Genomic DNA, 20,817 nt, shown 5'->3' with positions numbered 1-20,817 from the left:
TGTGTTGCAGCATCTTTCTGGAGAGAGATTAAACCACTTTGGGACTCAAAAACAGTTATGTAGGTGGGACTCCTGTGTGCAGAGTTGGACTCTGTTTTGTTTTCCATGTTCTGTGAGCACCTGTAGCAAAATAGATTCCTTGGGATAACCCCTCCATTGTGTGGTCATCTTCCCCATGTCTGCAGTCAATAGTCTGTATCTTTCCTTAGACAGCAGAACAAGCAATGGGTTTGCTTTGAAGACTGCTTTTTATGGAAAGATGGAAATGCAGTTACGGAATATTGGAAATGAATAAAATTTTAAGTAAGCTTGGCAGATAATAACTCTTTCTCAGGTACATGGTACACCTTCAGTTGATCTTCCCCATTTTTCATATACTTTTATGTGAAACTCTATGCTTTGATTGTCCATAAAGGAAGGAAGTTCAGTGCCATGATCTAAGTGTGAACCCAGAGAAAAATCTTGTCCCTGTGACCTGACACACTGTGTAATTTTAATCAGTGATACAGCAGTTCCTTGGTGTGCCGGCAGTTCAAGATATTGGACATGCACATACAGTCCTTTCATTCCACTGAATTATGAATGAAAAGATGTACCTACTAAATCATAAATCCCATTGCAGACAGTTTTTGAAAGAGAGACTTTATTCTTGGTGAAGTTGCAGATTAGCAAAGCAACTAATTATGTCTTATCCTGTGTCATAGGTTAACTTCTGATCAATGAAATGAGCATTGCCTTAGGGAAATGCAGTACTTGGGATCATCACTGATCTGTGAAAGAGGGAAATTGACTTTGGAAAAGTTTTCTAGAGATGGGATCAGTCCAGTTTTGATTGATAGCAAGGCTCATTCTGCTTCAACTGGCATTGTGCACACTGGTCCTTACTTGTAAAGCAAAGCCAAAGCTTAAGTTCAATTTAGAGAAAATGCATACCAATTCAATAAATAGATGTGCATGTGCCTAATTGTGGTTTTTTTTAATGGACCAGGGTCTTAATTCTTCTGTGATTTGCCATCAGGCAATGAGAGATAGTGCATCAAAGACTGATTATACTTAAGCTTGCATGTTACTCTGTTAATAAGCTGATTTTGTTGTTGACTTTTGCCAGCTAATAAATACGGCTTTTGTAAGTAAGTTCATTGTCATGTAATTGGAATCAATATTGCCAGGACTTGTGTTGTTTTTCCATAGCTCATTGAATCAAGAACAAGAGATCAGCAGAGCTTTTGCTGTAGCTGGATGGCAGTATCAGCAAATGGAAGTTTGCTCTTCCAGTCCTTTCTGGTGCTGCTATCAAGTGGTGGGGAGTACAAGCAGCAGGTTGGCATCATCCTTGATTCCAGCCTTGATTCCAGGCTCCTACATATAGGTACATGTGTGCATGTGTCTCACAGGCACACAGAATAAAGCAATTGTTTGGTTTTATGGGTACAGAGTGACAAAGTTACCAGTGTCAGATCTCAAAAGGTTGTAAGGATTGTGGTATTGGTTACTTTCACAGATCTACCCAGCAAATGCAGTGCTAGCCTGGGGTGAGCTGGCTCAGAAAGTTTACTGACTGCCAGGAGTTGGAGCTGGGATGAGAGGCTCCTCCATCCTTTGCATCATTGTTTTCAAACATTTGAAAATTCAGTCACCTGAAATTTCTTTGATGGCCTGTTTGTTTGTCAGTCAGTGGTCTCAGGAGCTTCATAAATATTCAGCAGTGTAGCCTTTCTGCCTTCCAGCTGGTGCTTTAGCCTTCTTTTTCAGGAATAAAAGCTAAGTCATTGAGACTTTAAAAATGATGCTGACTTGTAACCAGGATAACTTAAAAAATAGATTGAGGTACTGTATTCCTCTACAGATGCTCCTTTAATTTTGATGGTTTGAATGACCATAATTAAATATTTTAAAATAGCCATTTCCCATCTCTTTTGGCTCTGAAGGGAACAGGTGCAAAATAAGCAAGGCAGGGGTGGGCATGGGGGAGGTGTGTGTGCAGTCTCTGTGACGTCTCTGTTTAAGTTTTATTGCAGGTGAAGCTCTTGGGGCTCTGGGAAATGGTGCCTCCACTCTCCGTCCTGTGTGGTCAGATGTAGGTGTCTGGACTGACAGAGCCCCTATGTGGAGGCAGAGATTAAAGACTGCTCACATTCCGAAAATCCTTTTTATTTTTGTCCTAATGGACTCAAGAAGGGCTTCTAGATTTATGGGCTCTGTTTCTTCTCTTCTCTTCTGGCCCAACAAAATCCTTGCTGTGCAGCATCAGCCAAGGGGGCAAGTACCCATGACCATGGATGAAGTGCTCCAACCAAAGCATGCTGAAGAGCAAAGGGGTACCATGAGCACTGGTGTAACCAAAGGCAGCAGCTTCCAGCCCCTTTTGTAAGGAAACTGAATCTGTCCTTCAACATATGTCTTGAAAGCTCCTGTTGGGTTGAACCACTGTGGAAGCATGGAGGAATACTTAATTTCTTGTTCCCAAGGGGATTGAAGTTAATGCTGACTTGCTAAGTCTTGTTAGTAGTTATGTGATGTTTGAGCAGTTGTAAGGGTTTTAGGAAGCTTTAAAGAAGAAAAATTGCAGATGGGTCACTTTCAGGTTCAGTGACAGCAAAGTGGGTGTTTTCTCTTTTGGCATGAGCAATTTTCTTGGCCTTAGTCTCAAACTGGATGCCTGAGTCTGTTAATGAACCTTGCCATGATGATCATGTCAGATCTTCCAGCTTGCCTGAATAAACCCTACTTATTTGTCATCAGAAGAGCATGTAACCGTTTTCACTTGCAAAACAACTGATTATGTATCCATAGAGCATACTCCTCTGGCCCCAGTTAGAGGCTGAAGCTTATGTGACACTGTATTTTCTGAGTGAAGCCTTGTTAATTGAGCATGTAAATGTGTAATTGTCTGTACAGTTATTCAATTGACATGGTTTTAGTTTGCATACAAATATGGGAGCACAGCCATGCAGTTGAGCAAACCGTCCAAGATCAGATGCTTAAATAAATATGTGCATTCTGCACACAGATGTGAACACCCTTAAGATCAATCCAGTTGTGGTCACCTTCTCTTTTCTTTTTGTGTGTGGATATGCTAATCTGTTTATTTTCATCCAAGTCTGTAACATACCATAGATTCTGTGCTAACTTGGTCATTTTCCATATTAAGTAGACTTCATTGATGTGGAAATAGGAGTTACCATAGGAATTGTTCAGAGGTTGCCCTTAATGTATGTGCTTGCTTTTTTGAAGTGGTACCTTGTGCTCACAATGATTGTTGCTGTAATACCTTTAAAAATGTTCCGTGCATACGAAATATTAATTTGAAGTGTGGGGGTTTTTTAGAGGAAAGGCTGCTTTAATGTTGGGAGTTGTTGGCAGTTGCAGTCCAGTGCAACTTCTGGGAAGGAAAAGAGGGCATAAAAGTTGCAAATAATGGTACAATTGGAATTTTCTCTGCACCCAGTGGTTTCTCTGCTTGAAAGCTGCTGATTTCAAAGAAAGGGTGATCTGGCAGTTTTGTTCTGGCAGTTGTTGCCTGTTCCAGTGAATAAAACTCCAAACATCTGTTGGGGGTCTGCAGTGTTCATTTACTGTGAAAGAAAACACAGTGATACTGCTTTTCTTTGTACCTTAGCCTTTTTTATATAGAATTGAACACCATATTTGGTATTTTGAGGTATTTTGGAGTTAAGTATATAGGAAGGTAGTTTCAATAACATGGAAAAAGTTCCTGAATAGGGATAGAGCTGTGCCATGTATATGATTGATAGCTTTATCCAACCAAGGGTAGACTTTTCTTAAAATAATGCTTTGGTTGGGGGTGTGAATGGTGTCAGGGTTGGGGATGCCATTTTAATCTGGGCAACAACCACTCCTCTAACACCCCTTTCTCTTTATTTCTCTGCAGATGTCGCTCCTATGAGGATTGCTGTGGCTCAAGATGCTGTGTAAGAGCTCTCTCTATCCAGCGACTATGGTATTTTTGGTAGGTCCAGGGAATCTGGGAATTTTGTGTTTGTCCTCATCTTGTTGGTTGGACTTAAATCAGGATATTGTCAGCCCTGTTATTTTAAAGCACAGTAGGTGCAAGTATGTAAGAAGGTATGTGTGTACATAAAAATGCATAGATTTTGGTTTTCTCTTATAAAATTCTCCTGATGCAGTAAGAAAACTAAAAAAAGGAGGTTAATCATGTCAGGCTGACCTTTTCTGCTTCTGCATCCTCCTGCTTTGTACTAGCAGTGGTTCCACTTTTATCCAGAATTGCTGAATTCTTTATGGCTGTCCCAAGCAGTGACATTCTTCATTTTAATTTGGGCACTCAGTTTTAAAAGTAGATCATATAAGCAGGATTGTGCTTTTAGGCAAGGTTTAATATATTCTTGCTAGCTGAACTGAGGCTACAATTAAAAAGGAAGAGAAGTACATTTATGACTATGAGGATTTCACTGGAGATGACAGCAAAGGAAAAGAGGGCAGAAAGACTGAGTTTGTGAAACCAGAAGCTCAGTAATCTGGATAAAGCTTAAACTAATCACTGTTATATGCATAATGAAAAAATAAGGTAAATTCCTTTTGGAGTGGAATTTATGAAAGCACCTGAATAAAACCTTCTCATTACAGTCGAGAGAAAGCAAAGACTCTCCTAGAAAACCTGATTTCAGTCATTTTAATGTGGAATTTGAAGACTGATTAAAAAAAAGCCTTAGAAACTGCAACAAATAAACAGTGAAAAAACAGAAGCCTGATATATACTATAATACAGAGATTTCCCGAAGCTGACTGTGGGATTTCAGTGTACAATCCCTACTGGTATAAGTGAAGAGCTCTCTATCTCAATCCCTAGGGTGACGTCATAAATCTCTGTTTTTCTGTTCAGAAAAAAATCCTTTGCAGGAACACTGCCAAAGGGAAATGTATTTATATTGGCTCAGGGAAAAAGAATCTCCTTCTGCTCTCATTTCTAATGTAGAAACAAGAACAGAGTTTTGAAATAGAGTTATGAAATAACTCTTGCTGCCAGGCTGTGCCACATTCTTCCTCTCAGCCACCTGGGAATTCTCCAGAGGAGATAAGCATGGTGTGTAGGCTTGCCTCTGGCCAACTTCCTTCCCTTCCAAAAAAGCACAATTGCCATTGTCAGTAAAAAGCCATGAAACAAGATTGCAATTACAGGCAGAAGAACCATTCCTATTCACAAGAGCTTGCATGAGTCACTGGAGTGTCTGATAACTGATCAAGGAAAGCACAGTGAAAGCTGCTGTCTGAAGAACAAAACCTTATGTGCCCTTGCTGCATGTTCCTGTTTCCACCACACTAGGGCAAGGAAATGATGAGGACAGTTTAGTGAGGTTGGAAAAGATGCTGAGAGGAGTAGAATGGTAGCTAATTATGTCTTATTTATGGAGAATGTAATATCCCATGTAGGAAGCACAAAAGTTTGTTGCCATCAGTACTGAATGCTTTAGTCTTCTGGCTTGAGCTTAAATGCCAGCTACCATATTTCCGGTGGGAGATGAAATTAAAATGTTGAGTTAATTTAAGAATATCTAAGAATTTTCTTTTAATGGCAAATGCAGAATAGTATTCCTCTCTGTACTCCATAAACATCCTGAGCAGCCTAGATGCTGTAAGCCTGGAGCCTGCATCCAAGATATGCAGTTTGAAACTGTACTGACCTAAAATTTCAGTTTAGCATCCCAGTGGCCAAGGTCAGGTGTGAACCTTTTGAAAAGTTCAAGTGTTTTTACTTTTGAGTTACATGCCAGAGAACATTGAGAGATGTCCATAATATATCCATAAGTGCTCCATGAGTGCTATCCCAAATGACAGACCTGCTCTCAAGAGGCAACCTTAAGAAACTGTTAAAAGTTGCAGGCTGATGTATTCTCAGTGAGCAGCCTGGATTTCAATGCTTCCTGGATGTGCAGGTTTTGACTTCTCTCTTTGTTTTGCCTAGGTTCCTTTTGATGATGGGAGTTTTGTTCTGTTGTGGAGCCGGTTTCTTTATCCGGAGGCGGATGTACCCTCCTCCACTAGTAGAAGAACCTACTTTTAATGTGTCTTACACCAGACAACCAGTCAACACTGCATCAGGTCAGAGACTGCTCATACAAGTTTCACTAGTTTCTTACTTCGGCCAAGGCACTAAAAAAGGATGGGTTTTGAGCTTTTGTTTCATTGTTTTTTGGAAACTGATTTATACAAGGAATTGCACTGTACTAAAACATGCAGCCCCCTCCTGCAGTGAGTGATGTCTTCAGCCTTTCCAACAGTATAATTCAGCTGCAGTGTACGGAAGTGGTTTTGAAACACGTGGGATGACAGAACTTTCAGGTCTGTTTTGGTTCCTAATACCTTTACAGGTGTGTGTCCATGCATGGAAGAAACCTAGCAAGCTCTCGCTTTGCAGTGTGGACAAAATGATAGGTATCCAAACTCAACAGTCACTGGAAGAAAGAGTTTTAAATACAATTGATAACATCTGGCAGAGATGAAGGAAAGCCCAGCATTTTCTTCCACAATCTGACCATCTTACAAGTATTTTTGATTTGCCTTCAATGTTCCATGCTGCAGTCTTTCTATGGCAAAATGGTCTTTTCCCCCTTGTTAGTCTGATTGCTGTGTCCATGGTAAGTCATAACTGTGAGCATCAAGAGGACCTACTTAGTGAAGGCTCCTCTGATAAAACTGCTTTCTGAGTTTGTAATTTCTTCCCTTCTGGTAGCCAGTTGCAGTTGGGAACTCTCCAAGGCCTAAATGGTTAAAAAGATGTTACAGACACCAACTGACATTTTACTCACCTTCCTTGTTTAAGTCCTAAGGGTTTTTTTAGAGCTCCCCTTCTGCATCTGCATCTATTTTTCTCCTTGACTGAGCAGGCTGTTTTTCAGCTGAGGGGGAGCCAATCCAACTAGACTAATATTTTTAAGCCTGAAAAATAGCCTTGAGTTTATATGAATAGGGAGTGTCTTTGGCTGGATTGATAAAAACCAGATTTAAATTCAGAACAGTTTTACTCTTTCATGGTGCTTCATGGAACAGAAATTGTGGGCAAATATAAAATAAACACAACCTTTTGATGACCTGATTATGGCACCTGCTTCCAGACTGTTATTACTGTTACTTAAAAGCTTTGGGCTCTGAGCTAACTCCACCATTTATTTTATTTTTTAGTTTTAATTTTTCTACTGTTCTAGAAAACAGCAAAAGCAATGAGAATTAGTAGTCAAGCAAGTTCCCATTTTCCACTAGTTACTCTTTTAGGTTTGGTAACAGTAGCCAATTCACTGTTGAGGTGGAGCCCTAAAAATGTGACTCATTGCCTGTCTCGCTCCTTCCCTGCAGAGATAGCAGCAGCACCCTTCTGCCATTCCAGCAGCATCTGCTGGGAGTGCTTTTCTAAGACCCTGACTGGGAGAAGAGAAGCTTCCTTTAGTAGCTGTGTCATTATAGGAAACACAGACTGGAACCAAAAGGAGAAAACCTGTTGCTCAGCCATTATTTTTTTCCCAGTCCATCTTTATTTAAACAGACACAGAGAAAGAGAAAATAACTAACTTCCATCTTGAGATAGTCTGTGACTTCAGTTGCATTAAGTCATCTTCCACCACCCACTGTGATATCTGAGGAGGGTTACACACCAGCTTTGTTCTTACTGCAGCAATCTCTGTTACTCCTTATGTGTCATAGACAAGGAATTTTGTGTTTGGCCATAAATTTGCTTTCCCTGTCCCTGCAGGCTCCGATGTTATTTCCTAAATTGAATCTATGCAAAGCAATCTTGTCCCATTGTGTTAGCCAGCAGTAAGTGACTACAGCTTGGCTCTGCTTCATGCGGGTTCTAAACTGTATCGTGCCTAGGAGGGAAATTATCCATCTGAGCTTCACTCTGGCTTATCCACAGATCCAAGACACCACAAAATAATCTCTAAAGTCTTTTTGTAAGACTTGACACCTGAGTCAGGGCCACAGTAGAGACTCCTTTGTCCGTCTGGGATCCCACACCTCTTCTCTGTGCAGACAGAAACGCTTTTCTGTCAGAGCAACTGAACGGGGCTCACAGTTTTCCCTTTCAAATGGTAGTTGCTTGGGGCAGTAGTGCCCTTTGTTTCACTAAGTGATTTCCATTGGATGCAAAACTGAAACTTTTTGGTAGTACCTGAAGAGGTGAATGCAGTCCTGCCAGCCTGTTTTTTTTCTGGAAGGGAGAAAGTTACTCCTTGTCTTTGCTCTGATGAACACTATGAGAAGCCTTCTCTGAGTATGCAGAGCACAGGCCCTGGGAGAGCACAACCTGATGCCTCTGCTGTTGCTGATACCTTTCTTCTCCTTTTCTTTCTTTCAGGGTCACAACAACCTGGAGTGCCGTATTACACAGATCCAGGTGGACCTGTGATGAATCCCATGGCTATGGCTTTCCATGTCCAGCCCAATTCCCCACAAGGAAACCCGGTTTACCCACCCCCACCTTCCTATTGCAACACACCACCTCCCCCCTATGAGCAGGTGGTGAAATCCTCCACGTGAGGACTCTGGCTCTCTGACCTGACTGTGTGAGAAGAAGGTGCAATTGCAAATTGACCAAGATGGAAGGCACCTGCCCTTTTGAACACTTGCTAGTTCTCCAAGTACTCTCTCCTTCCCTTCCCTGCACCTTTCCTCATTAAAGTTACTTGCAAAGGGGTTAATTTTAAATTTTTTTCTTTTTTCTTTTTTTTAGTAGAAGTGGATTTTTTCTTTGTCTTCAAAATGAGAGAAGTTGTCTTTGTAATGCTTTTAATGGAAACCTATATTTAAAACCTCTATGTCTTTCTCTTTGTTGTTCATTTCAATCAAGGTTTTAATTGCATCATGGCAGGTTACTGATAGCAGTTCTTGCAACCTCAGAGTGATGTGCAGCTTCCTAAAACCCCACAGCAGAAATGCCCTCAGCTGTGGGAAACAGCAAAGAGGATAAAGGTAGAAGCAACAGGGCAATGACTTTACCAGAAATTGTGACTACCATCTCTTTCTGATGTATAACAGAAAGACGCTCTGATAAAAGTCACTGTGACTAGAGTACCAGTATTGGTTGAGTCGTGGCAGGGGCTCTGCCAAGTGCCCTAGTAAAGAGCGAGTTGTTACTTTAAATGATGCATCCAAAATTAAGGACTGGGACTTGAGTGTTTCTTGTTCATAATCTGAACTTTGCCTGTGTGATTGACTCTTGGCTCCCCGTGTTTTACCAGTGCTGAGATTGTATGGAACAGAGAATGATCTGGATGTTGGCATGAAAGGAAGGTGTTACAACTCAGAGCTACTTGTGCCTCTTGACAGAACAGTTAGAAACACTAAAATACGTAAGTTTTCTTCCCTAAATTGGAAAATATTTACAGTAAGAAGGGATGGGAGCATAGGTACACATTTACTCTCTTTGGCATTGATGGGAGTTTAGTCCCTGAGAAAGAGTATCTTTCATTATAATCTTATTGCTGCCACAAAGAGTACCAAGTAAAGTTGTCATCTTAGGTGACAGATCTGTAAACCTGCTCTCCTCTCTAGGTCTGAAAAATAGTAACTTTTTGAGACAGGCTTTTAATAGCAGTCTTTGACCTGATGCACAGATGGTTTGGCTTTCAATATCTCTTAGCTCTTCAGGCATTTTGCTATGAGTGCTCATGGCCAACCCTCTCAATGACCACAAATGAACATCTTCAAATAAACACAGAGCCCCTTTGCCTGTCAGGGCTCTCGCACCCATCCATGTCAAGCAAAAATTTGAAGTTGCTCTGAAACATGACTTTGTACTAATGGGACCTTCTGCCTTTGTGCATATTCAGTCGTGTCACTGAGCAATGACAAAAAGAAGATGCCATTGCCTCCTACTGCTGAAAATTAACATAGCTGAGGGTTAGGAGGCCCATGTGATCTTTTGGGTACTAGGTGAATGCTCCTGTGTGATGCCAGCCAGGGCACAGCAGTCTCGCTGAGGTGGTTTGGAGTAATCTGAAGACCTGTGTTGCACAGGAAGCCAAAGCTTTATTGCGCTGTTGTTCTGTGCCAGTGGCTTCTGAGAACTTGTTTCTAGGTGTCAGGCTGGATTTGCAAAACATCTCTCTTGCTGTGAATATGAGTGTCTAACAGAAAAACTTGTAAGGGCCGTTGTTTCTGCTGGTGGAGTCATCAGTAGCCATCTGGAGCAAAGTTCTGGAACACTGGAGGAGTTCATTCCTCCCTACCTGACTTGGGTGAAATTGTAACCAAGGCTTTCCCTTACTGTGCATCATAATAAGGGACAAAGCAAAGTACTTTTGTGTGTGCAGTCTTAGGCTTGAGGGATACTTCAGTGAACAAAAAAGTACATTTTATAGGTGAATATGAGGTCCATCTGCACATCACAACTGTATGTATTTTCTAAATTAGCTTGCACTTGAAGTGTAAAAACTGTGTATGTCACGGAGTCTGGTAGTGTTTACAAAACATAATTTTTAAAATGTAATTCCAACCTTTTCCTGTCAATAGAAGTGGCAACAGACCTCATGTTAATAGATAGATGTTGTTAAGTCCTTTTGTATTATGAAATGTATCTATGACAGCTGGCATTGTCCTGGACACATTGAATAGAAGCCTTTGTACAGTGAAATTCAACTTCAGGTGAAGTTTTCCTCAAGTCTGGCTTGTTTATTTCCTAGTGTTGATGGATGACACTACCTCGTACAACACAGGGAATTTTCTGCTAGCAAACTTGCTTGGTCTTATCTTGAAAACATAACACCTATGTGGGCATCCATATGCATTAATTGCAAATTGTTTACATGCCTTTCCTCTAGTTGCCTCGCCCATTCCAACAGGATTTTACTTAGCAGTGGTGATGCCCTAGGAGCTGCCAGCTGCTGCAACTTTGCTAATGTGAATTTCCCCATGGAGGTTTGGTGCTTTATCTGCTGGGATTCTCTGGGTGTAGCTACTGCATCCTCTCTCAAACACAAGAGAGATTTTGGTGCCTTGCTGATGAGGCAGGATGGTGTTTTGACTGCAAAATAAGGTTGGTTGTCATGGCTGGGAGCCTTGGGGATGTGTGGAGCACTCCCCTGCCCCGTCCCAGAGGCACTGTACCAGTGTGCAGCTGACTCCCAGTCAGCCTTTGAGATCTTCCCATCCACCTTAGGAAGGTGATTTTTGTGTCTTGTGCCTGTCTGTCTCCTGGTTCTTGCAGTGAGGTTTCAGCCAGGGGGGCTAAACCCCTTGACAGAGCTTGGCCAGAATGGAGATGCTTCAGTGGAGCCACTGAACCTGGTTGAGGAGCCAGGAACATGAACAATGTAACTCCCTGAGCTCCTTTCTTCAGCTGTGCATCCCCAAAATGTGTCTGGTGTATCTCTGAGGAGGCAGAGCAGGACACCTTTGAGGTCTCTGCCCCTGTGACTTGGCAGCAGGAACAATGAGAAGGGGATCAGAAATCCTTCTGCCCTTCTGCTGAAATCTCCAACTATGCTGCTTTATAAGAAGAGGCACTACCAGGTACTCTTGGTTCACCTTGCCTGTAACTCTGGTGGGGCCTGTGTATTTCATCACTTTGGGAAGTGATAATGTAGTGACAACTTTTTATGGTTTGTGGGTGTTTTTTGTTTTTGTTTTTTTCCCTTTGGAGCCTCTGTGACAGCTTTTCATTGATGTAACAACAGACAGCTGAGACTATATTTTCAAAAAAGGTATTCAGACCATGTGAAGAAGCAAAGGAGGTAGTCTTTCTTCCCTGCTTCAAAAAACCCATCTCCAAAACCTCAGAAAAGTTAGCTTCGTATACATACATCAAAACATCACTCCTTGGCACACAGGTTAACCAAGAAGCCATAACACATTTTCAGATAGTGAAGCCTAGCTTTTTTTTCTGATCTAATGTTGCTAATTGAGTAGGTGAGCCGGGATGCCTTTATAGGCCCTGTGGCTGTGGGAGCCCTCCCCTCTGATCCCCTGTCACCAGGAGCTGAGCTGCCTTACAGTTTGTACTGTTTTGCAGGGAAATGACTACAGAGACGCCATACAGAGGTGTCTCATCCAGCATGAGACAGCTTTTACAAAGGAACTGCTATATAATAAGGCAATTAAAGATGAGAGGTGCAACTCGCAGCCACTGTTCCAAGTTGCCATGTGCTGCAAGGTGAGGAGACAGCAGAGAGGGCAGAGGGAACAGTGACAAGTTAAGCAGCCCTGTCTTCTTGCTCAAATCTGTTATTTTAGCTTTATGTGGTGAGAGAAGTCACAAACATAGATGTCTCTTTACCTGTCCCACTCTGCTTCTCTCCTGTTGCCTAACCCTATCTTACCTAATCGCTACAAGCTGGATTTACCACAATCCACTTGTAGATGTCAAGGACAAGCAGTGGTTTAAAGTCAGGTCCCTGTGCACAAATCACGCTGGCCCTGACTGTGAATCGACATGAAACCAGTGAAAACACATGGGAAAAAAGTGAAGTTTCACTAGGAAAGGCTGCTGCACCAAAGAGCCTCCTGGGCAGGGCTCAGGCAGCACAGTGGTGCCTAGCTATGAGGTGACACGTAGCACATGTACTTCTTCCCATGCATCTCTCATGTGCTATTTAGATGTTAGAGATCTGCTATGCTAGAAAAGCCCCAATGCAGTTATCCACCTACACCTGAATTTGTATAGATTATCTACAGACCAGAACTGATCCTCTCCATCCAAAAAAGTAGCAGTTTCTCTTGGTGGCCAAAATGGCCATGAAAAGCACAAGGGGCTTTGTGAAACAGAAATACTACCCCTTGCCTGCAGCATACTTGATGTTTCCTTCTGTTAAAGCCTAGCTAGAGGAACATTTCAAGCTTCCTCAAAGCTGGAAACAGCTGTTACTCAGCTGGACAGAGATTTCATATATGTGTTTAAAAAACCAGTTCATCCGTAGTCTGGCTTTAGCTGCAAACTCTTCAACAGCATCTGTGTGGCCATAAAGGAAAGCAGAGCTTTGCACTAAGCAACATACACTAAAAATCACCTGGAAGCAGCAGCAGGGAAGGCAGCTGCAGTACTAACAAAATGTGAAGGTTACAAAAAAAGCAATCTGCCTTCTTTCTGGCATGTTTTTCATCATGCAGGACTAGGAGAGAGGGAAGCAGCTCAGCAGTCAGATCAGTGGGACAGCTATCACAGTGCTGGAGGGAAGGAAGCAGAACCACAGTGAAGAAAAAACAGACTCACACAAATTACCACCACAGAGCTTGATCTTTACTAATAAAGCCAAAGAACAAAACATCAGCATTTTTTTCCTCTTTTTCTGCCCAAAGAGCATTTCCATTTTTAACACTACTGCTTTTTGCAACAGGTAGACTATTACACACAGACAAAGCAAACCAGGGAATATTAAGACATTTTCTACATTTGTAGTTTGATGTCATTTCTGAAGACAATGCCTCGGTGAAATCACTTTCCTTAAGGGGCCACCTAGATATCATAACGCTGTGACGGACAGAGAGGAGGAGCCACGGGGAAAGTCATGTCAGGAAGATGAGTCAGATGCACTGTAAAGACACTTCCCAGCTTCATACATTTCCAGTCTTTCTCAATTCCGAGTGGATTCTGCAGAGAAAGTTGGTGCCAGGCCTGCCAGGCCCCACCATTGGCAGAAGGCTGGCTATGGTACAGAAGGGCAGCTAGCTGACTTGCTCATAGACAGGTACATGCCAGCATCTTGGGGATCTGCTCAGCATTCAGCTGTTCTGAGTGTGTATATATCTGTGTATTTTTAAAACTAGCAGGTTTTAATTCCCTTTAGGCTCCAGCCAGCCAAACTCACCTCCCACAGGAGCCATTCCAAGCACAGTAGCCAAGGCTAATATGCATATAATCACTGAATGAAAAACCTGCCAGTAGACCCCCTAGTTAAACAGTCCATACAACAGAGGCTTGGGATTTGCCAGCGTGGCCAGTGTTTGCAGGCAGTTCCTGTAAATGTGGTGAGCCCTTTCTCTATTAACACACCCAACATGCTCTGCAGCCACAGTGGAGGGGAAGAAACAATGAGGTGGGGGGTGATGTGAAACAGGATCAGAGCTGGCGTCTACCTCTGTTAGTATTTCTCTGAGACTTCCTGAGCAAGTTTCCTTCCTGGCTTTTCTATGGACAGGATCAGGGATACACAGGCTGAAGAAAGAAACAGTTAGCTCTTGGCATTCCTGGCATGGACGAATCTCTCATCGAGATGTTCTCTGCTACTGCACTGTGCATTGCCTCTGTGACCAGCTCTTCCTGTTCCTCACTCATCCCTCACATTAAGAACTCCCTCTCTTTCTCACTTTCTGCTCTTTGGCTCCTGTTTGTTTCAGCCCAGCTGCTTACCATGCAGCATTCCCCATTCCCACTGCCTTTCAGCATTTTCGCCCATCCCTGGCTGTAGAGATGCAGCTGGGTTTGTTTTGTCACCTCATCTTCTGCCTTTGCCAGAGGGGTGGAGAAGTGTCTCCTGCTGCTCCCATGTTTTAATCCTACCTGACAAACCAGCAGAGGAGCTGCTACACTGTAACATTAAGCTGTTTGTGCACTGACACTGCTGCTGTTGTCCAGCAGAACTAAATGAGGAAATTGTTAATGTCCCAAGGGATTTGGCAACAGACACTGGAATGTGCTTAAGGAAGTTACCTGCAAGGTGACAAATCAAGACCGATTTATACAGGAGCAACAATGCATCTCCAAGCCCAACCACAGACACTGGAACTCAGCAGATGGCCCACAGGTCACGGATATCCCAATGCATGCCCAAAAGGTCAAACTCTGCTATCTGTCACACTCGCACCTGACAGAAGATACCAGTTAAAATCAGCACCTGGAATGACAGAGCAAAAGGAGATCTGGGGGAGGATGACCACAGAGCCTGCTTGGGAGTGCACTACGCTTTAGGTACTACCTGGACACATAAGCCCACTCTAAGAGTACTCGGAGTATGTCCCATTTCTTCTCCCAAACCAGTGGCCTGATATTCAGGACCACCTGGAGGCAGGCCTAGTATTTCACAACCCCACCACACTACAGGGGGAAGCAGAGCACTAGCAGCAGTTAAGACTAAGGGAAAAGAGCTTTTTCTTTGTGGATTTGAAGATGAAATACACTTCAATTACAGCCACTAGCAATGGCTTCATATTGCTCAATAATCCTCTGCAGCCTCCAAAAGCAGCTGGTATTTATCACTCCTGTACTACTACGTGGGAGAGGAGGGCCCGGAACAAATCACCACTTCGGTTCCAAAGAAACAATTATCCTGATCTACCTGCATGAGAAGCTTGGCCTGGCACGCTCCCTTGCTCCTCTGTATGAGATGCTGCAGGACAGGTTTATTCAAAATCGAGGTCCAGGAAAGGAGAAGCAGTTATTCTGTCCAGACTCTGTTGTTGGTGGCAGAAGGAGGTTAGTCCAAGTGACTCCACCTCCAGTTTAATCTTATGGCATGGGATAGGGCTTTGCAGTGGTGGGGAGAAGCATATCCACCCTGCTATAAGCACCTAACACATTAACCAGTTGCAGGTATCAAAGAGAACCTTTCTTTCAGACTTTCAAAGAAGACTCCCACAACAGCAGCAAAAGACAAGTCAGATCCCTTCCAACCTGCTAAGTTTCTGAAAATGGAAATGGCCTCATGCCTCTTCATCAAAACAGGCTGATCTCCACCAGCTTAGCTTTTAAGGACTGTGGAGAAAAAGGCAGAAAAAAATGAACATAGAAACGTTTTTCATCTCTTTTTAGAGCTGCCAGCACACCAGTGAGGCTGGGCACTGTCCTGCAGCAAACTCTCTCTGCAGGTAACCACGCTGCAGAAAGCAACACAAGTCATGCACGAAGGTACAGGACGGAGATTCACACAGAGACCAGCTTTTGGCTAACAACAAAAGACTCAGATCAACACACAACACCAATAAACGTGCAGAGCATGGCAAAGACCAAAAAAGACAAATACAATGGAAAAGAGAAAGTTCAGAACTTGACTTTTCTGGTCCTACATCTTTAGGTATCATTTTAACAGAACTTAAGTGTAGCTTCTCCTGTTCATGCTCCAATGACTTCATGGTCCTCTGGGGCAGGAGGGGCGAGAAAAGGGCTTTATCCATCTGTCAGTTCAGCGTCAAGTTGGTTCACTGTCAGAGGCACTAAACAGTCTCATGTCTTTTGGCATCAGTTTCCTTTCAAAATGATGGTTTTAGCCATCTTGTTCCGTTTTGTTTTCCTTCTTTTGAGGTCTAAGTTCAAACGCTGGAAACTGGGAAGTCTCCGGTACTGAAATGTCTGAGAGGAAGTGAATAGCTCCAGCCATACCTAAAACATAACGACAAGGAGATCTTTGTGCACATTAAAATAGCACAGCTAACAGCAAAGGCAACAGCCCCCGTTTGAACACCTCCCTCACTAGGATCTTTTTTTAAAGAGGTGAACTTAGGCCCTATGGAAAGACAAGATCATGTGTACTTCGCCCAGGAAAGCAAATTTATTTGAAAAGATCAAAGGCAAGAACTGAGATGTCTCTGCTAACATCTCTTCAACTGAACAATCTCAATGCTATTTCAAATTAAGAAAATGTTAATCCAAGCTTAGACTATACTTCACAGTTTGAGCAGCTCTTGCTTGTCATTTCACTGTTTAAAAGAAAAAGCCAAAACTTCATTGAACTTGTGAAGTACAGATTCATTTCCTCACTATTCAAGTAGAGGTCATCCAGAGCCCAAAGTGCATCACCCAGCAGAACTCACAGGATGATACACAAGAGAGGCACAACAAGGAGATCATACAAATACAAGTTCAGTTTTATGATCAAGCTAAAATCCTGTTTTATAAACAGCTAAGCACATATAAAGGAATCTTTCAGAATGACACTATCTGATGGAAACAAAACACTTAGGACAATTCCATAGGATGCACATGCAACTTCTGTTCAAAGCATGCATGTACAGGCGGAATTGGACATATGCAAGCACAATTTTGGCTACAAAACCAAACAAAACCCAAAGTTAAGAGGATTTTTTAATCTCAAATATGAGACTTCTACAAATATGAGACTTCTATATTTTTCTAAAAAAAATTCCAGATAATTAAAAACTAAAATAAAATCTGTGTGTCAGCATTAAAGCACAAATCATCGTGCTGTTCACACTCTTTCACCTTCTCAACAAATTTCAAAGCTTTTATACAACAGATTGTATGCATGCTTTTTTCCCTCCCTGCAAGAGCATGCAAGGGTGCTCTCAGGAATAGGAATACTTATGCTTTTTTCCTTTAAGCATTAAGACGATAACTCTGTATTTAGAAGGGCTGCATATAAACTCCTGCTCTCTTGTGTTCATTCACGCCCTGACTTGTTAATTTGCAAATATCGCTGCTCGGCTGCTGTAATTTCAAATATCTGCGGCAGGTGGCACACGAGGCTCGTTGTTCATGGAGCAGCTGCGGCCCTACCTTAAATCCCACTTGGATCTCTAATTCCCTGCTACCAGTTCTCTAACATGAGGACGATACAGGGAATAGAAAATAAGGTACATTAAAAAAAAATACAAAGCTCTAGGAAAGTATCTGGTAATATCTTGAACTTACAGATAAGCCCTTAAGAACGCTTCTGTTCAAGTGATTCGGGTTCATATTAAAACTGTCTTTTCCTTGGTTGAATATGGCAGCAGAGAAGACCTAGTTCTGACAGCTAGCAACAGCTTAAGACCCCCTAGTCACAGCTGCTCCTCTGACCAGTCCCTCCAAAAACCACCTGTGACAAAGCTGTTGCCTGAACTTCCGTTTGCTTTAAACCAAGCTGCATCACTGGAGTAACACTGGCACTGGTTTTACATTCAAACTGCTGAAATGAAAGCAGGAGTGAAAGTTGTGACAGTGAATGATTTTTCTTTGTCCTTTTCTATGCCCTGCCTTCTTCTAGACAAAGGTGATGGTATTGGGAGGCTTTAATAGTGGAGGATCCCTCCAAAAACTTTGCAACACCATTACTTTACCTTCAAAGAGGGAATAAGGTCGGTCAGGAATACGACATCCATGTGCACCATACTCCAAACACCATTCAGCAAACTGGGGAACACATTAAAAATACATTTTTATTCAAGTCTGTTACATGCAAGCTTGAGTATCTGAATATCATTAATAGGTACAAAATGTGAAGCAGTGTAAGACACATAACACATAAATCACTGAGATCAATATGTCTTCCTTCAACCATGATAAGGCCACAATCAGGTTTTAAAATGTGTATTTGCATAGAATGAGTTTCAGTTTCATAACAGTGTAATGGTGGACTAGACATCTGCTTTTTGTAAATCAACCCTGCTGCATGCCAAGGAAAATGCTGTAAGAACAGATAAACTCAGTCAAAATTTTACTAATATTGCATCAGTCTCTTATCTCTCTTGGTGCTTAACTTATCCACAAACTCAGGACTTACAGCTGTTAATTGCATTTTGGTTTTCTATCATTTCTGTGCGCCAATTTAGAGTATTAAATCTTCAGCTGTCATTAATTAGTTTTATTATTTGCTCTCTCCAAGCCTTCTGAAAAATCATTATAAATACGGTTAGACAATTACGGACATCAATATTTTGTTGCAGGAGATGGATTACCATTAAAAAGAGTTAACAGTGTCTTTCTCACGTTTGATCGGCGCTGCTGCAGTAGCTACATTAGACACACATGACTTATGAACCACACTTGGATCAATTCAATAACAACTAGCTACTTCTCCTTTATGGCTCCCCAGAGCATTAGGGGGGCACAAATTCTGCTGGCATTTCTGTGCTTGGATGCAAACCACTGCTTGTTCAAAACACATGCATAGACTCCTGCAAAACAAACAACTGAGAGGTCTCTCCCTGTTTCCTGCAATGTGGACTACCTGCTAGCAAACATATCAGCCTAATGAGAGGGTGCCCAGCTGTAGAGCTGGGGCTCTATGGGGTATAAGCATGATGCCAGAGCCATTCTGTTCATTACAAGGAAATGGTTGCTATCTCCTCTCTTCCTCCGCTTCTCATTCTGTTTAAATATTTAGTGGGGGATGAATTTTTCTTCTCTTGATAGAGGTATGTGCATGTGTGTGAGTGTCTTCAGGAAACACAAGGAAAAAACACAAACACTGCGATTTACACTGTTATTAAGAACCAATTAAACATTTTTGGGCACCCTCTGGCTATAAATCTCCAAACTACGGTTTAATTCTCCCATGTAATCCTGTCTTAAATGCGAGGACCAAACATCTTTATGGCATGTTTCTAAGCTACAATCAATTCTTGCAACATCCACATCTGCTTGTACGCTAGCCTTTATTATTACTTCCAGCCTGGGAACTGCAACAGAAATTTTAAAAATGCACCCTAGGCTACTGAAACACAACCATCATTTGCAAGTTCATAGCTTCAGCACAACCCAGATCCAATGAGCCATAGTATCTTTGTTTAACTGCGAGGGGGGAAAGGGGGAAAGAAAAAATATCTTCGGGAGACATCTGACATTATTTGTCACACAGACTGGGCATGCTTGCCACCAACAGTGGCAATCACAAGGCTGAACAGCACAGGGCTCAATGGTCTGTTACCCGGAGCCCCAGATGCCACAGCCTCTATCTCCTCTTACAGACAGGCCAGCTAGGAGCACCTCAGCCTCCTAGCCTGTCTGATAATCTGAGAGGAAAGCTGTGAAGATGAATGTGTGAATCACAAAACAGGGGTCTCTTCTATTCAAGTTTCCATAGTTCATTTGTGAGACAGTTTCATGGCTTTCGTGAAGTAACCAGGGATTCCAGGCAAGACTCCTTCCCCTAGGCCTGATGTTTTCGGTGTGAAGAAGCACCTCTGGGAGGGAAGCCATCTCATTGTCTCAGTTACATGTTTCTAGATGCCAACATAACTGCATGTTTGCTTCCCTGCATGCTCTGACTCAGAAAAGATTTCAAGAATGCCAGACAAACAAATTCCTCTGCCTGTTTCAAGATTTCCCCTGCAAGGGGATGCTGGAGACGCTAAGTATCAGCGTGGCTGCAAATCCACTGCCTGTGGATTTGCATACCAAACCTCCAGCAAACAGTCTGTGGCCACTGCATCACAACTTCCTTCTTAAAGGGGTTTCAGATATGTAACTGAGTCTCTTCCTTTTTCTGGCTTTGAGACAGCTATGTTTGATTTTCTCTAGAGAGGCGTGGACAAACACCAGCGGTCTCTTGGGCCAGAAATGCAGCACCAACAGGAGCTGACAGTGCTGCACAGAGCTGCAGAAGGTGTGCTAGCATGGAGGATGATAGGGAGAGTTGACAGTCATGCTGCCAGCAATGCCTTCTAGGGTGCTATGGCTCACACATCAGCAGTGGGTGACTCCATGTGTAGCGAAGTCACACATTCGCTGTGGGAGTACTAGGGCTTTGTTTCAATCTCTAGAGTGCATGTATGTCTACAGGCATCCTCAAAGCATGATGCTTTGATAAATGTGAGACAAGCAATAGATTTTTAAAGCTCTGCTGACAGAGGACAGGCTGACTGCAGAGATGAATGCAATAACTTTACATATGGCAAATATTCATGAAAAGCAGCTAGGAAGCAACTCATCGAATTTCATTTGCAATACTTTGTAACAGGCTTCAGCTAAAAAGCTCTGTACACAACATGAAACCTCATGCCAGTGAATCATATTGGAAAAAAAACTAATTAAAAAACCCAAGGTCTTACAAGGTAAGGAAACAGGCAGAGAAAGCCTTCTCCTTCAGTAACTGCTAGCATAGTCAACATAGCAGAACTTGGACAATTCCAGTGGAGAAATTCTGAGTATGTCTTTCTCTGCAATTTGTATTAATAAAAAAACTCTAAATGAGC

General features: G+C 42.4%; 2 protein-coding genes across 5 annotated transcripts in view; one reads left to right on the top strand and one right to left on the bottom strand.

The window, feature by feature from the left end:
• Window positions 1–8,792, top strand: part of VOPP1 (VOPP1 WW domain binding protein) — a 62,614-nt gene extending 53,822 nt beyond the window's left edge. For all 4 annotated transcript variants that reach the window (XM_014887655.2, XM_088167480.1, XM_014887656.2 and 1 more), the window contains 3 exons: window positions 3,893–3,970; window positions 5,945–6,081; window positions 8,333–8,792. In XM_014887655.2, coding sequence (XP_014743141.1) covers window positions 3,893–3,970; window positions 5,945–6,081; window positions 8,333–8,514 — 397 coding nt within the window. In that variant the 3' untranslated portion in view covers window positions 8,515–8,792. The remainder of the gene's footprint in view (window positions 1–3,892; window positions 3,971–5,944; window positions 6,082–8,332) is intronic.
• The window catches only part of LANCL2 (LanC like glutathione S-transferase 2), a 41,708-nt gene continuing 26,834 nt past the window's right edge, over window positions 5,944–20,817 (bottom strand). The window contains exons 8-9 of the mRNA XM_014887651.2: window positions 17,962–18,034; window positions 5,944–16,285 (exon numbers count right to left, since the gene is read on the bottom strand). Coding sequence (XP_014743137.2) covers window positions 16,170–16,285; window positions 17,962–18,034 — 189 coding nt within the window. The 3' untranslated portion in view covers window positions 5,944–16,169. The remainder of the gene's footprint in view (window positions 16,286–17,961; window positions 18,035–20,817) is intronic.

Source organism: Sturnus vulgaris, chromosome 1, assembly GCF_052056855.1.
Source record: "Sturnus vulgaris isolate bStuVul1 chromosome 1, bStuVul1.hap1, whole genome shotgun sequence".
Taxonomy (NCBI): domain Eukaryota; kingdom Metazoa; phylum Chordata; class Aves; order Passeriformes; family Sturnidae; genus Sturnus; species Sturnus vulgaris.
This window is presented reverse-complemented; position numbering and strand designations above follow the sequence as displayed.